General features: G+C 37.4%; 1 protein-coding gene across 9 annotated transcripts in view; it reads right to left on the bottom strand.

Moving 5' to 3' along the window:
• The window catches only part of RASAL2 (RAS protein activator like 2), a 335,304-nt gene that overhangs the window by 25,922 nt on the left and 295,269 nt on the right, over window positions 1–14,113 (bottom strand). For all 9 annotated transcript variants that reach the window (XM_078156478.1, XM_078156477.1, XM_020984301.2 and 6 more), the window contains 6 exons: window positions 10,155–10,308; window positions 9,482–9,580; window positions 6,327–6,881; window positions 4,911–5,055; window positions 1,286–1,430; window positions 889–1,125 (listed from right to left, as the gene is read on the bottom strand). In XM_078156478.1, coding sequence (XP_078012604.1) covers window positions 889–1,125; window positions 1,286–1,430; window positions 4,911–5,055; window positions 6,327–6,881; window positions 9,482–9,580; window positions 10,155–10,308 — 1,335 coding nt within the window. The remainder of the gene's footprint in view (window positions 1–888; window positions 1,126–1,285; window positions 1,431–4,910; window positions 5,056–6,326; window positions 6,882–9,481; window positions 9,581–10,154; window positions 10,309–14,113) is intronic.

The raw sequence follows: 14,113 nt of genomic DNA on the forward strand, positions 1-14,113 counted from the left end.
TGTTACTCACTAACTCAAAGGGTAGCTGTGAGGGTCCAATAAGACAGCACAGGTAAAGCCTTTGCAAACCTTAAATCACAGTAAGTATTACTACCACTGCTACTACTACTACCCTCCTTCATGCCTTTCTTTGCTAGTGCTGTTTTGCAAACCAGAGATGCCTTTCTCCACCTTTTCATCCAGCCAAATTTTACTTATCCTTCAAAGTCCTATTTCCTCCATGAAGCTCACCACAATTACACCAGCCCACATCAATTTCTCATATTCTTAAACTCTTTTAGCAGTACTTATATTGGCTATATCATACATATGTCATGCATATGGTTTCATGCCTTTCAGAAATCACACTGTGCCTTCTCTCCAGATAGATTATGGACTCCTTGGGAACGCTTCCATAGGGCCTACCATGACATTGGGTGCTTAGTACATGTTCAATAAATACTAATACAGAATAAATCAATTATGGAGCTTCCTATACACATTTCTGTACAATACTTTACAATACACATGAATAGCTAAGAATTGATATTTAATGGGAATCTTTTAATGGTGTTGCAACTTTGATTAGATTTAGATCAGCTTTAAGTAATGGCATGTGCCTGTGTGTGTAAGCATAAGTGAACAGACTACAGCAGCAGTGGTGCCCTTCTGGAAAATTTTCTCACATACACACACACACACACACACACACACACACACACGCATGTATACATGGAAAAGAATCTTTTCCATAAGAAATCTGATCCTTCCAGGATTTGGCCAATTCCTCTCTATACCGAGGTAGCCTGTAATCAGTTTTGTAAATGACTAATATTTCTCTTTCCTGCTCCTCTTTTTTTTTTTTAAACTTTAATCCTTCAAAGATGTCATTATGTCATCATCACCTACTTGGCAAAATTTGCAAGGTTCTGAATAACCTTGGCAATGAGCGTCAAAGTCCTAGATGTCCGGTCATCAGGATATTCCTGCATAAGGCTGAAAAGGCTGGGGGACATGATAGCTGGGCACAGGAAGCGGAGAAACAGTGAGGCGCTGATGAGACGCTCACTGATATCTTGCTTGCCCCGGTTCAGGCACTGCTGCTTCCAAGATGCAAACACTTCTTTCAATTCACGGGGGAAAACACTGCGGAGGAAAAAAAGAAAATCCCAATTAAACATAAACACACATAAACTAGTATATGATACAATCCATTTCTTTAGTTGGGAGATAAAAAAAGACTACAGTTACTTTTATATGCAAATAATTAAGTCATCTAAGCAAAAAGTGATGTCCATATGCTCACCAGTAAGAATTGATGATTTTGCAAAATGCAAGCTCACAGCACATTTTTAGGTTGCTTTGGTGGTCAAATAGTTCACTGGATGAACATTTGCTGGGATCCACTTCACAATTCTCATCTGACTCATACAGAGCCTTGATGAACTCCCCTATTAGAGGGAAAAAGATGACAGATAGTGGCAGTTATAAGAAATGTGTCCCTGAATAGCATCGAAATCCTATTTAGGCTTTCTGTTGGCAATTGTTTCTTGCCCTAGAATTTACTATGGGGAATTGCTTTTTGAGACCAGATGTCGAGGGCTCAAATGACTGTCCACCAAGGGTAATTGCTTTGAAACCACATCCTAAGTACCAGAGGTATCCTGTCTCTGGCAGTGACTGGAAAATGATGCGGCAGATCAGAGGTGTTATTCTTGAAGACCTCAAGCTACTTAATAAACATTAATTCATTAACCGTTACAAAGATCCTCTACATAGTAGATAGCTGGTCAACACTGCTATCACCATGTGAGAAATGTAGGCCCCAAACCACAAAATCCGAATGAACTAAGACTGCAAGTGCTAATGGTGGTACCAGGAATAGATTCAAGCTGGAGTCTAGTTTCTTCTCCTTGATGACCATTTTTTTTATGAGACACCTAAAAGTGCAGTTAAAACACATCACCTTGGAAGAGCAAGGCCTGCTTTTCCACATTAACTTAGCTTGCATGACTACGGATAATCTGCTTTCTTTGTATTTCATGGTGGACCTCTAAGAAAGTGGCAAGAATAGTCCTTGTTCCCTACAGATCAGCTTACGTTCCTTAAGAATTCTATTGAGCAGAAATAATTTCATGAGGACCTCAAGAAGTGATCAGAATTGTTTCTCTGGAATAGTAAATAGCACTTGCCTTAAGAGGCACATTCTCTATTAACATGCTAAGATATTCTTGTGATATAATTAGCAATGTGACAAGGTGTCAAATTCACTTCAAAAGAAACTATGATGGAGAACGGCAAATGTTAGTTTTGAGATACAAATTTGCTAACAATGAAATATGTATGTTTCTACATTTTTTTAAGAAGTTAGATGACCAAAACTAACATTCACATTGTTAATTATTTATCTATTAACTCACAAAAGGCGATCATATTGTAATGTAAGGAATTCTGCACAGAATGATCGATGGGAGATTGGCCCATGTCCCAAATTTGTGATCTTAATATTTTCTTTTTCTGTAATTCTGCAAGGGTCTCCAAGGCTAGACAACCTTTATTAGCTAATGCTAATAAATAACTCACAAATACTAACAAATAATTTCCATTATTAGTGCTGACAGAGATGCCGAATGAGAAATTTTAGGGCTCAGAAATGAATTTTTTTTTATATTATCATTTGCATTTAGGTATTTAAAAATATTTTTTGAGGCAACAGTGCAGATTATTCTTTAAAACATGCTGATAAAATTTTATACTAATAATGGAATTTTCTGGATGTATACATATTCTATATAGCATCTGATTAAAAACATTTATAATCTTCAAAGGCCTGTTTATAAACGCTATTCTGTTTATGCGAAATCCAAAGTGAAGTGGGACTCTTAGTATGTTGTTCAGATGAAAGTCAATCCTTTGAATGTTCCAGGATCTATTTTCTAGAACCTGGAGACTTCATTTCTGAGAATAAACCAAAAGATTTTTAACATACCGGTGTCTGAAATGAATTCAGCTTTGCCCCTAGAGATCTGTTAAGTAAGGCCATTATAAGGGAACTCCTTTATGGACCTGTCTGGTGGAATTTCTTTCTGTTAAGGCAATTTACTGAGCTTCTCCTCTGAAATCTATTTTTCATTCTTACTGAGACCTTCAGTTCTTTTCATCTAAGGCATAGACCAGCCATCACCTTGTGCACTAAGCCTTCTGATGCCTTCGACCGATCCCGAGTACCCTTTCTTCCAAACTACCTTGTATTTAACTACTTAGCATTTACCTGTGCTCCTTTATTTATATTTATTCTATTTACACCCATGTAGCTCCCCATCTCCTCTCTCATTGGGATGGTTTCGTTTATTGTATTTGCATCCTCAGTGCCTAGTCCAGTGCCTGGCACATAGTACTTGCTGATTGATTAACTGGATTTCAACCACAAAAGTAAATCTCAGCTCCAAGGAAATAGTCTTGTATGAACAAGGCAACAGAATTTGCTCAGTAAAGAGCAGTGCTTTAATCAAAACAGATGAAGACTGGCTGCCCAAGAATTGTGTGCTATACTGCAGACTGGCAAGTTTTAAGCTAAATCCTGTCCACATTCTGAGGTTATTTTAATCAACACCATTTAGGTACTGAATGTCAAGTGCAGAGAACTAATGGTAAAACCTCAGTTCTCTGGGAGATACCTTTCAACACTCTTGTCTGTTATGTTTTCTGATTAACTGGGGGTTAGCTCAGGACTTTTTTGGGTCAATGTCTGTTGGTAATATTTGTATCAACATTAAACTATATTAGTATGCTTCCTTGGCTAAGCAAGTACCTTATACTAACATAATTTAAACTTCCTTAGATGATTAAGGCTCTTGTGGTATCTCAAGGTCATTATTTAAAACATCAATTATCATTGGCCAGTACTATCTAATGAGTCAATACTGGTTCTAGAACACATTCTGCAAGTTGTTTTAAAAATCTGTGCTACAGAAATTTTACTTGTCATTTGTTTCCTTTAAAAAAGTAAAAAAAACCCAACAACAACAAAAATATTTCAACCGATCACAGCTGATATTCCAGTCAGAATCACAGAGTAGAAGGGGTTCCTCAGAGATTACAGGTCCAATCTATATCCTAGCAAGAACCTTCTAAGTGAGGTATGCAGTGAGATGAATTCTGGTTAACTGGATTTTATCATTCAAGGCCAATGAGGAATCACAAAGCAGACAACACAACCTCTGTCCACAGGAAACTTATCAATGGATAAAATTAGTCCAATTGGGAGTAGCCATTTTTTTCTACATTGGCCATTTTAAATACAGTAATGATTTTTTAAAAATACAGTAATGGATTTATGTGATAACTTAAATCCCTTGTCATGAGGCTTCGATTAATTGTTTTATGTCCCAGTGAGTGACCATCTATTTAAACTGTTCCTTCTTATACAAAATGTAGAAATACTTCATTCACATGGTAATTTATTTAGCTCAGAATATTGTATGAAGGTGATATTGCTTTGTGAGCTCAAAAATAAGAATTTAGTCAACATATATTTTACTGAATACCTACAGTGAGCATAGAACTGTTCTAGAGGCTTCATCCACAGTTTTATAATATGGTAACAATCATCAAAGGAGAGCTCTTGCTGTGGCTATAAGATATAGCTTATAATGTGAGTACAAAAAGTCACTTATGTAAATTAAGCTGCAAAGTTTCTTGATGTTAATCAAAATCTATTTTACTCTACAACCCTCTTACATTTCTATCAACTAAGGGTCATGAATTAGAAACAAAGGAATCAAGTAAAGAAATGAGGAAAAGAAGAACACTTGACCACCATGCAAACTGGAGACAAGAAGCTATTAAAGTGAGTCTATTGTCCCTTTAGGTTGAAATAGCTGATAGCAGAAAGGAAAGGCAGTGATTACGGATGTTGGTTTTCTTTTTACCAAGTGCATCATGGAGATACTGCTGTCCCACCAACTTTAGGTATTCCTCAATGGATTTGGTGGCAATTGTGTTCTCCCTGAAGATCAATACATCATGCTCTCCACAACGATCCACCTCAGACATCACCAGGTCTGTCAGAAAGTCCTGTCAGGGCAAAGTTGAAGAAAGCAGAAGGTAACTGAGAAAATGATGCATATTGCAGGATACTGTGTGATCAGTGGATGCTCTGTTTTCTAAACTGAGACTAGTGGATTCTCTTAAGACTAGAAGACAATTCATTTCAGATTCCTTTTTCTTTGCTTTTGAGTCCCAAATGTGTCAGTAGAATTACTTGAATGTAGTGATTTAGTTGCTATAAGCTGGAGGGGTAAACTACTACTGCATGGCTGTCAAATTTAAAAAAAAAAGGAAGAGAAATGATTAAATGATTTTTTTTTTCATTTTACATCAAAGCTGAAAGCACTAATGGACTTTTATCTAGGGCAAGTCAAAACCACAAAAGAACAAATGGTTAATAAGCATCAATAGCACTCTTGCATATCCTGGGTATGAGCATTTTAAGGAACAAAGGACACACCTACATACTGAAAGTGAGAAGTGTCCCAAAGATTGTGTCATTAAACTTCATCTCAAGTTAACTAATAGTAGAATGAGAAAATTTAAGACTACTACAAGTAAGTTAAGCCATAAAATAGAATAATAATCTGTCTGTCTAACTATCTTTTAAATTTGCAAAGTGCTCTACATATGTGAGGCTTACTGGCACCTCATTATACTGCCCCCTAAGAAGTACGTACTTCAGGTAGTAAGTCCATTTTATAGAAGAGAAAATTGAGGATCACAGAGGTCAAGTGGCTTGTCCACTGTCACACAGCTGTTAAGCATCAGAGATGAGATTTAAATCCAGTTCTTCCTTATTTCAGAGTCAGCATCCCACATAATGAGGAAGCTGTGATTTTCGGCTTTAGGTGAGGAACTTCCTCCACCAATGCAGACAGGGCTTTTTCTACAACTTAGGGCCACAGAGACCTCCCTTGGGGCACTAGGAGAGGTGAAGGAGCACACCCAGGATCACTGAACTAGCAGAACCTGAACCCAGGTCACACTAATTCTGGGGCCAGCTCTATATTCTGCATGTCCCCTTGCTGGTGACCAAATATATTGATTTATTCTAAATGATATTTAATAGACATCTTCGTAATGCATGTCCCAATTCAATTCCACAAACATGCTCTTAGCAAGTACAAAATGAACTGTCCCTGTCTCAACTAAAAGTGTCCTAAACAAGCTATTCTAACTATGAATCCACACACACACACACACACACACACACACACAACACACACACACACACACCCCATGCCAAGCAGAATTCGCATGGCTTGTCAACAATCCAATTCCCCTTCTCCACCTACCCTGGCCCTGCCAGTACTCTGAAGAATGTGCACCAAGGCGCAAGCCAGCTCTTCTTTGTTACGCACACTGATCACAGGCTCTAGGACAGAGCACAACATGGTGTAGTTGCTGGTGACAAATTCGGCAAACTCTTTGTACTGCTCCATAGGCAGAATGGTGATAGTCTGGAAACGTGACTTAATCCGAATAGAAGGACCTCCAGTCTTTCCTTTGTGGGGTGTAGGTGTGCTCACAGGGTACCATTTTTCCACAAACTGGCGGCCAGTCACACTGGCTGTGGGTATGTTGACAAGCCCTACGTAATTATTCTTGTCCTTTTTTTTCTTTTTTTCCATGTCCTTATAAATGTGAACTGTAATGCTGTGGAGGGGTGGAAGGCTGTAGAATTCAAAATGTTCACCCCAGAAAAGGTTGTCCGCTTTGGTCTTGCTAGTTGTACGAGCAAAAAGAGTGTCATCAAGGCACAGCTCACAGAAATACTTCTTCTTTGGGGCCAGGTCCTTGGCTTCAATAATCCACAGCCGTAAAACATTCTCAGCCCTTCTACAATTGTCCTGTAATGAAAAAAAGGAAGCTGAATTCAAGGAATGTTATTTTAGAATGAAAATAGTCTCTTTCAAAGTAGTACATCCTGTAGCCTATTAATGAGTCAACTATCACGGAACAGGTTTGCCTTTGTTAATTTTTCATGCTAAGAAGTTAAGGATGTCAATGAATCAGAAACCTGTAGGTTTATACCGATTCCATAGGATTATGAAGCCATTAATAATAAATTGAAGCCCTTAAATGCACAGGTGTTATTTTCATCATTAATATCAAGTGACAATAAGAACTTCAGATGAGAAAGGCAGATCTGAGAGTGATCTAGCTAATAACCTGATGACAAAGAATGGAATTTGGACTGATGGATAGTAGCTTAAAATATAGGAACGATGGACTCATGGCCAAAGATAGGAGGCACCTAACAAGGATGAGTAAAAATGTATTTGCCTGGAACCCTGTAAATCTAATCAAAAGAAGTTTAAACTAAGAAAGAAAAAAGGGGGCAAACAGCTTAAGTATGTCAACCCAGCTAGATAAAGAGAGAATAGAAGAATAGCTACAACATAGAAAGGAATAATAATAGGAAATCCAGAAATTTATAGGAGACAAAACCCAAGAAAGTAATCTTCAATAAACTCTGAAGTCTCAGGTTGTATACAGTTATACAAATTACAGGTAAGAACTAAGGTAAATCAGTGACCCCAATTCAAAGGCAAATTTGATTTTATAGATTCCACTGAGACTTGGGATAAGACCCATTATCTGAGGCTCTGGAAGGACATACTTATTCAAATGGAATAAGAGAGCTAAACAGGGTGGGAAAATACAGTAGCAATGTCTATCAATAAGATATACTCATGGTAGCAAATCTAGTAACTGGAGACAGGAAGCATGATGGATAGGATGTGGATGACAATCAACAAAGAAACAAGGTAAACTGTAATCTATCTGGACAGAAAGAGGACAGAGATACCAAACTGTATTCCAACTATACTACTACTAGGTCTGTACTACAAAAGAAATCATGGAAAAAGGAAAAGGGTTCACACCAAGAAATAATTGTAGCAGCTTTTCGTGGTAATCAAAAATTGCAAACTAAGGGGGTATCCTTTTATAGGTGAATGGCTGAACAAACTGTAGTATATGGATATAATGAAATATTATTGTGCCATGAGAAATTATGAAACAGACAGTTTCAGAGGAAACAGGGAAGACCTCTATGAATTGATGCATAGCTAGGGGAGTTGAACAAGGAGAAAAATTTACACAATGATAGCATTATAGAGAAAAACAGCTTTGAAAACCTCAAGGACTCTGATCAATGCAACGATAAACGAGTCCAGAAAAATGAGACTGAAACATGCCGCTTGACTCCTGACAGAGAAGTGATGAATTTAAAATGCAGGAGGAGAAACACAATTTCAGGTATGGCTAATGTGGGAATTTGTTTTGCTGAACTAGGTAGCTATGTATTTGGTTTTATTTGAGGAGTTTTTTGTTTAATTTGTTAAATGGGTTGGAGAGGTAATGGAAAGGGACATATTAATAAAAACATTGCAAAACCAAAGAAGACACGGATAAGGAATTGGGATCACAAGCCTGGCACAGGGCTGTGATGTTTAACTGCTTTACAAATATTATCTCATTTTTATCTTCACAACAACCCTGTGAGGTAGGTGTCATTACTATCCCTATTTTATAGATGAACTGAGGCGGAGAAAGGTTAAGTAGCTTACTCAGGGTCACAAGGATTCAAAGCTGGAATGGAACTCAAGATTTCCTTACTCCACACCCAATGTTCTAAGCACTGTGCTACCTAGCTGATATAGTAATATGGAATCTCAATCACCTCGCTAATTTGTTGGAGCTGTGTCTCTCTATAAAAAGCAGAGCAACTAATAGCTTTTGGTTTGCTTTAACAATTTCAGCCCTTACAAGGAGGAACAAACAAGGAGAACAATCATTTTGAATTCTAGTAACTCTCACCAATAAACAAGACTGGGTGCTGAGAGAGAAAAACAATGGGAACCTGGGATGAAATGGCCATATCATCTTAGAATTTGCATTAATGAAGGCTAGGAAAGCCAGGAATAATCTGAGATGCATACCATATTTTTAAAGAGCAGATTTCCAAGAGTTTAGAGAAAAGATAGGTAGGATTCCTTTAGGACAATGGTTCTTAGCTTTTTTTATGTCCTGGACTCCTTTAACATTCAGGTGACGTTTATATACCTCTTCTTAGAATAGTGTCTTTAAACAATTGAAAGAAATGCTAATTTTTCAGTCAGAGGCTAGTGAAAATAAAGATGTATTTTTTCTCCCATCCAAATTCATTTCCCCTGAAATCTAAACACAGACTCCTTGGGGATCTGTGGACTCCAGGTTAAGAACCCCTGCTTGAAGAGAAACCAATGTACGATTTATGGAAAACTTTCAGGAATGAATTCTGAAGACACAAAAAGAAACAAAGTCTGATGAGGAATAGGACATTTCCAATAACATTTGCTAACACATTCTTTCTCTAGTCAAGTGATCATTTGTGGAGTTGTATTTCTTAGTCTTGTCCCCATGAATCTTTGGAATTGCTGGGAACTCAAGGCCACTATATTACCTTATTAGGTTGTACTGTCCGCCGTAGATTTTCCATCCACTTGTCTCTCTCTGAAGCTGAATTACAGCTAAAACATTTACTTCCACTCAAGTAAGTTACCTAGAATACAACACATCATAGATAAAGGTGAAGAGACTTGGTCTGTGGATTCTTTTACATAGGTTTTATCATTTAAGATATCAGGATAAGCTATGAATCAAAGTTATACCACATAGAACCCTTTTTCTGATTCTTCTTTGAGAAATCAATAGATCTACCTTCTTAGTGGTATGAGGAACCCCATCACTAGTACTAGATAATGTCTTCAAATATCACTTATGATTTGGGACTTAGTGTTTTGAAAAATGCTACAGTCTAAGAGACTTTATCAATTCTAAAAAATAATATAATGCAAGTAAGTTATTATTGACCCTGTGACCTACAACTGAGAGTTGGATGATCTATTCAATTAGGAAGCATAATAGGCCAAAAGGAATTTGAATAATTTGATTGAACAAATCTTTACTTAGAAACACAACTGTCTTCCTTTTGCATTATTTAGAGGGTATATAGTTTATAGCAATCTATTTCTTTAAGATGATCAACTAACCAATAATTCAACATCAAAGTTATAAATCCAGGAAATTATATGGTAGGTAATACATTTAATCATGCTCTCTCCTCACTGCTTTACCTCAAAGCAGAAGTCTTGTCCGAGTATGCTGCTATGTAGTGGTTTGACTGATACCGGCTCCCCTCTGCCAAGGTCCAGACATTCTACAGCACTGCATGGGCTGAGCAAAGACTCATGGGAACGAGATTCTTTTAGCTTGGGCAGTCCACGAGACCTAAATGATGGGAGGGGAATGATAAAATATTTCTAATAAAGGGTGAAGATGGTTAGTTATAGAAAGCCAACATGTAAAGATCTACTGTGGGGTAAGATAATGACCAACATAAAAATGATTAAAGCAAAATAACAGTAAAAGGAGGAATGGGTCAGTAGTTGGTTCACAAATAATAATAGTAGCAGTATTTGTGCTTATAAGTGTACAAATGTATCATGTGATTTTACACAGTCTATACATACACCATAATTTTATTAGTCTCTCCCTCCTGTAGTTTTTTTCCTTCTTTATCCCTATTTTATAGATGGAGAAACTTAAAATATTTGGGGTTTTCTGCAAAAGGTTTGCCATAAGAGCTCTGCTTCCATCCAATCATCCAGGCTACAGCTCTAGTCTAATTCTTCTAACAGTAGGGACTGCTAGCACCTCATTCTGTTTTTTTTCTCTTCATGCTAGATTTCCTTCAGTTAATTGGTCCAAATCCCTCATTTAGCCCACAGAAGAAAGTTTTATTTCAACCCCTGAATTCTTTACACTACGAAATCATGATTACAGTCAATGTCAAAGTTCTCCCCTGAGATGCTATTTCTCACAAGGACTAACATCACTTTCAGTAGGTAATTTTTAAAAGACTTGTTTTATTGGTTGTATTTTTAAGAGGCACAACTGAAGAGAAACTAGTTTAGATCACCTGTATCTTTTGCAAATAAATGTTGCTAACCTCTTCCTGAAGAAACAATCTCAGTCAATACCATTAGTGCATCCTAGTTGATTTGCTTTCCTAGGTATCTAAGGAATAGCAGGAATTCCCTTCCTTTTAGCATAAGCTGACATTTGGTACTTCTGCTTTACTTAGCTTAGAATAATATTAATTAAGTTATATAATGTGAAACAACACTTTAAAAATTCTGAATTGGATGTTCATGCAACAATCATAAGATTCATTTACTATAAAACACTGAAAAGATTCCAAGCTCAAATTCTTATTAACAGGCATCAGAAGAAATATATTCTACAAATTACTTTATTGCTGCAAACAAACAAACATATCATATAGGTGCCTCCCATCATTTCTTTGAAATAACCATGCTAATGTTAAATAAATGCAAACACTTAATGCCAGAGGAGCTTTTAGATTTTGAGATAAGAAATGAGAAATACTGGCTTTCTTTCCCTCATTCTGTCTCCAACCTAGATCTGCTCATGGAGACTTAGATATAACAATGTAGAAAGTAAGTAAGAGTTCTATTCTGTTTGATTTAACCACTGCCTGAACTCGGGAATTTCCTTACATTCTTCAAAAATGCAAGTCTTCTAAAATTCAAATGAATATCACCACAAAATCTCATTAACAATTAAAAATGGCAAACAGAAGAATGCTATCTATTCTGTGTCTTCCCAGTTCCTCCTGAAAAGGATGGAAGAAGCATCATAACAAGAATTTAGGCTTTCCTTTCCCCTCAGAACAGATTACAATAGTTAACTTGCTACTTGTCTGTTTCAAACCTATCACCTAAGTTACAGATCAATGATTCCTACTTAGTGGGATAGAAGTGAAAACACATAGACAATATAATTTAATTTAATTTATGCCAAGAATTTTCTAATGTGTTTCATAGAAAATCTGGCTGATGGAAGCTGGCTTCCACCTGCCGGCACTTGGAGCTGATTTTTCCCAGCAGGAGTCGCTGGAGTGGAAGAGTCTACACTGATCCCTAGTCTCTCCCTCCCCTACCTCCCTCAATTTCTTTTAGCAGGAAGGATTATGGCATACTTAGAATGGAAGCAGTATTAACAAGAGGTTTCTTTTAAAAGTCTTCACATAATTACATTTCTCTATTTTCTAAATAGACCACACATTTTATTTCAAACAAATTAATCCACCTACATGAAGCAATTGTACAGCCACCTGGCAGTGCAACCCCAAATCATGGCGGTGCCACATGTCCTGGTCCCCCAACTTGCTTTCTGAACTACATTTCAAAAGCCAAGTCTCTGTTCAGAAGACAGGCATCAAATGGAGAAAATCTTCCTGCCGCCCTTGGTTACTGAGGTCTTTTTTTTTTTTTTCAGGAGTTATTTCAAGCCTTCATTAGAAGCTGAGCAGGAACAAAGACCGAGGGAAAAAAAATCCACCCTCATCGAAACAGCTGGGGAGTAAGTGATGGTCCTTTCCTCTCCTGCTTCAGGCTGCATCCTGCCCCTCAGGTAACATAAACAAGGTTCCTGGCGTGCCCAGCGTGCCCAGCGTGCTCAGGGCTGGGCCTGTTGCCATGGTGCGGCACCTATAAGGAGATTAGACCTGGAAGGCAGAAGGGCTCAGGGAGCATGCTTGCAAAAGCAGCAGAGGTGACCTTCTGAAGCCAGGAAATAAGGATTAGGCCTCCCCCTACCACCTCTAGGTTAACAAGTTTACTGGATTTCTGATAACACTGAGATAGAAGGAAAACTGGATTTAAAGAACTGTTTTCCAAAATCCTAAGAAATAAATCATAGAAGTTATATTTAACCACCTTTGTGTGATTCTATACAACCCTGGCCCTCACGCTGTGCACCCTCCCCCAGGAGATATTAGCATATCCCACTTTGGAAGTTAAATCTTTTACTAACATCTGTTTAGTTTTCTCTGCCACTGTCTCCCTTGTCTAATGGTTGTAAACACTATTTTACCTCAAATTAGAGAAACCATACATGATCTGTTGGGGGAAAGGTGGACAAAATCCTTCAGTTCACATTTTGAATGTGTACATATTTCTGTTTCGTCTTTTGGTTATTCCTAATAGTACAGGCTAGCGACCACAGAACTAATTGTAACCACGCAATATGAAGGAATTAATAATCAATGTTTCCTCCAAGATTCTCATTTGCAATATCCAATGAAGAGACAACTCTCCTCTTATCCAGCATGTGGGTACAACAAGCATACATATGCATGGACTTAGAATGAAAACCATGGTTACATTCAACAACATTATGAAGAAAAAACCCTTCCAGCATTAGTAGAAAAGTTACTGGAAAAACTGCATTGTTTTGATGTCTCTGAGAAGGAAAAGAGAAAGGCAGAGGACAGGACACTAAGGCAGATGGGGGGAGAGAGGAGGGGAGCATTATGCATATCTTTCTATACAACAGCTTCATTCTCAAGCTAAAGGAGGATTTAAATGACATTGATCTGTCCTTATTTTTTCCAATATAATTTCATTTTTAATCTCAGTTAAAAAATACTCAGGGAGCTTCAGTAGCTTTGGGTGCCTCTCCTGTTCTATATTTACTCCTTTAGTGAAAAATCAGGACTGAGAGGATTGAGGGAATAACTTTAACTTCAAAATTTCTCATGGTAGTCTAATTGGTCACCTGGGCCTAGATTTTTAGGAAGGCAGATAGTGCCAAACTTTGTTTTAAAACTACCCCAACCATTTACAGTTTAGATGTAAACAGTAAATCTAAAAATGCAGCTAGGTGGATAGCTTGGAGTCAGGAAGGCCTAAATTAAAAACCTGCCTCAGTTACTTAATAGTTGTATGACCCTCGGAGGGTCACTTAACCTCTGCTTGCCTCAGTTTCCTCATGTATAAAATGGGAATAAAAATAGCTATAACCTCCCAAGGTTGATGTGAGGATCAAATATTTATAAAGTGCTTAGAAACCTTAAAGTATAATAGCTATTAGTTATTATTGTTGTCATCCTTATTAGAAGGGTTTCCTTCTTAACAAACCGAAGTACTATAATTCATACTTTCACTCTGACTCTCTGGACTTGATTGCTTTCCAGGGATGATTTTTGCTTCTTACTAAGGACACTAGA

Source organism: Phascolarctos cinereus, unplaced genomic scaffold (genome assembly GCF_003287225.1).
Source record: "Phascolarctos cinereus isolate Bilbo 61053 unplaced genomic scaffold, phaCin_HiC Scaffold_5;HRSCAF=322, whole genome shotgun sequence".
Classification (NCBI taxonomy): domain Eukaryota; kingdom Metazoa; phylum Chordata; class Mammalia; order Diprotodontia; family Phascolarctidae; genus Phascolarctos; species Phascolarctos cinereus.